Source organism: the organism of the source record quoted next, unplaced genomic scaffold (genome assembly GCF_019419815.1).
Source record: "Pyrus x bretschneideri cultivar Hongxiangsu unplaced genomic scaffold, Pyrus_bretschneideri_v1 Contig76, whole genome shotgun sequence".
Taxonomy (NCBI): Eukaryota; Viridiplantae; Streptophyta; class Magnoliopsida; order Rosales; family Rosaceae; genus Pyrus; species Pyrus x bretschneideri.
In genome coordinates, this window is record NW_025999816.1 from 109,127 (window position 1) to 112,072 (window position 2,946).

The 2,946-nt window shown below is 47.4% G+C and overlaps 2 protein-coding genes across 2 annotated transcripts; both read right to left on the bottom strand.

Moving 5' to 3' along the window:
* Positions 1 to 457: 457 nt before the first annotated feature.
* On the bottom strand, positions 458 to 1,351 carry LOC125472893. Its single transcript, XM_048574961.1, has one exon. The coding sequence runs from the start codon at positions 1,332 to 1,334 to the stop codon at positions 474 to 476; it is 861 nt and encodes a 286-aa protein (XP_048430918.1). The 5' UTR covers positions 1,335 to 1,351; the 3' UTR covers positions 458 to 473.
* A 6-nt stretch (positions 1,352 to 1,357) lies between these two features.
* Positions 1,358 to 1,803, bottom strand: LOC125472881 (14-3-3-like protein; the record flags this gene model as incomplete). The annotated part of the gene is made up of 1 exon (XM_048574903.1): positions 1,358 to 1,803. A coding segment is annotated over exon 1 (360 nt), but the record flags the coding sequence as incomplete, so codon positions are not given.
* Positions 1,804 to 2,946: the final 1,143 nt, after the last annotated feature.

The window sequence follows — 2,946 nt, forward strand, 5'->3', positions numbered from 1 at the left end:
GCGGTCAATGAAGCTCTTCGTTGATTTTGATCATGGTGGCCAGGGTGACGAGCTCGAGGTAGTGCAAGGCGTCAAGCCTGAAGTGGAGGAATTGCGGCGGCGCTAGGTGATGAGCAGAGGGTAGATCACAGCCACTGAGCACAGCCAACAAACTCCCCCTCGCTATCTTCCAATATTTGCAAAATCTTACCTTCTGGGCTGTATTTCACAACCACTGCATGCAGTCGGCCTCCAATGTGAAGCAGGAACTGAATCCGTGATGGAACTGGAAGCTTGAGTAAGAATTCCCTTAATTGTGGGAATGCTATAATGACAATGTGAGAATGTTTTCCCCTTATTCGAGTTTGAGGAAGTGGATGTGTTGCGAAAGAAATTTGATGTTGTAGCTCTACTTCTGGGATTGTTCCACCTTTGCTCGAATTTTTTTAAGAAAGTCCAGTCTTTTATTTATTCCGATTTGGTCGGTAGAACTGTTACACAATCTCGCTAACTAATCCAGGGCAATGACATGAACCAATGACCCATCCGACATACGCAACAGGTGCTCCTGGGAACAAATCCTCGCCCCCTGACACAGAAACGTAGGAATCTCCGAAGCCAGCCGCAAAATCTCCTCGTCCTGCTGGTTGAACCCGACACACTCCCTCACGTCCAACAGCACCAGGTTCTTCATCTCCTTGAGCAGCATCACCATCAACTCCCTCGGGATCTGCGACCTCCTCAGAGACAGAAAGCTTAGGTTGGGCACGAATGTCACGATCGCCTCCACCACGCTTGGCCCGATCACTGCATTTGTCAGCTGCATCCCAGCGAAGTTCTTGCAGCACTTGCCGACGTGCTGGAGGGTTTTGTGGATCGTAGTACGGCTTTTGGTGTCTCCCGAAAAGGATTGAGGCAAGCATGCCGAAAGGATACCCCAGACTAACATAGCCCACGACTTGTTCTATCTGATCTACTGCGGAGCCTGCAATTGGAGCACCTGCAGAAGAACCCACCAACAAAATCCTGTCAGCAGACAGATTCTCACAAACCCATTTGCACACAGAAATCACATCCTTAATTTCTGCAAACCCAGTGAGAGAAGCCCTCCCTGTTGACCTCCCAACCCCTCTCATGTCAAAGGTCAAAGCTTTATAACCGCTGTCTGCCAACCCAGCTGCTATTCCTCTCAACAGGCCTTGGCAGCCGCCAAGGACGGAGTATGGGTGCACCAGAACCACCACAGGGCTACCCTCCTTGTTGTCTTCTTCTTCTCTGGGCCTGAAGAGCCAAGTGCTGAGCTTGACTCCATCGCTGGTCTCAACTGTGCAGGACTCCACCGTACAGTTTGACATCCAGGATGGAGAGAGAGAGAGAGACTGATGCGGCTGATGGGGCTGGAGTCAAGGAGCTTGAGAATGTCGTCGCAGATGTTGGAGAGCTCGGTCTCGATCTTAGATCGGTAGTCACGGATCAAGGCGGCGTGGTCATCGTTGTCGCGGCTCTTCTCCTTCTGCTCGATGGAGAAGATGATGCGCCAGGAGGCACGGCGGGCGCCGATGACGTTCTTGTAGGCGACGGAGAGGAGGTTGCGCTCCTCGACGGTGAGCTCCTCTTTCTCGGCGGAGGCGGAGACCTTCTCGACGAACTCGACCATCTCCTCGTAGCGCTCGGGTTGCTCGGCGAGTTTGGCCATGTAGCCGTTCTCTTCGCGGGGGGAGGGGGTGGTTGCCGCCATTGTTGTTCGAGCTTCGGAGGTCGGCGAAGGATTGGATCTGGAGATCTGAGAGGAACTCTGTGATTTTTGGTTTAGGGAAGGAGAGGAGAAGATGGTGACTTGGGGGCGAGGAACTGCAGTTGGTGTGGACGGCGGTGTCGTCGACCACTTCGAATTGAAGCACAGAGCATCTTCAGTCTATACTTGATAAAGCTTGGAAGGCTTTGAATGACCAGGCCGATTCGGCCGCTGGGTTTAGACTTTGCTGATTTTTTTTTATATATATATATATATATATATTTTTTTTTTAATTTTTTTAATTTTTTTATTTATTTTTTCTGATTTTGGGAGAACACATATACATGCATTCCCTTCCTCTATTTTTTTTTTTTTTTTTTTTTTTTTTTTTTTTTTTTTTTTTTTGGGGATAGAGAATATATATATATATATATATTTCTAATACATAGTAACATATGTATTTTTTTTTCTTTTCTTTTGTAATAAAATTGACTTTCTTTAATGAAACATTTATTTATTTATTTTGTTGTGACTGTACTTGAAGTTTTGAAGTTTCAAGTTGCCTACGTACTCTTCCAAAGAAGAGATCAAGTCATAACGTAGTTCAAATGAGTGATGGTTTTGATGATGATTTTGCCGTACACAGTTTATGCTCTTGCAGGCCAGGAGCGTGGCGCGTTTGCTTTAGGGGTAGTAGCGCTTCAAAAATCTGCCGTTGATGGGGCCGATCTTCAACCCGTCTTCTGCCGTGATTAAGTAGGCGCCATTGGTGTAAATCTCTTGTATTGCGTAGGGTCCATCCCATTTTGATGTGAACTTGCTTTTTGTCTTATGGGTTGTAATGATAGGCCTACGCAATGCCAGCACGAGATCTCCGGCTTGGAAAGACCTTGGGCGGACTTTCTTGTTGAATGCCTTGGCTAACCGTGCTTGGTAGCATTCCAAGTGTTGTTGAGCTTCGAGCCTTCTCTCATCCAGCGCTTCCAACTCCTGAAGGCGCAACTTTGCATTTTCTTCATCAGTCAAGCCTTCTTGTATAGCCATCCTTAGTGAGGGGATTTGACTTTCAAGCGGTAGAACAGCTTCTATGCCATATACGAGAGAATAAGGTGTAGCTTGGGTAGGAGTCCTATGTGTAGTCCTATATGCCCAAAGTGCTTCACTTATTCTTTCATGCCAGTCTCTCTTTGTTCGGCCGATTACCTTTTTCAGGAGGTTGCACAGCGTCTTGT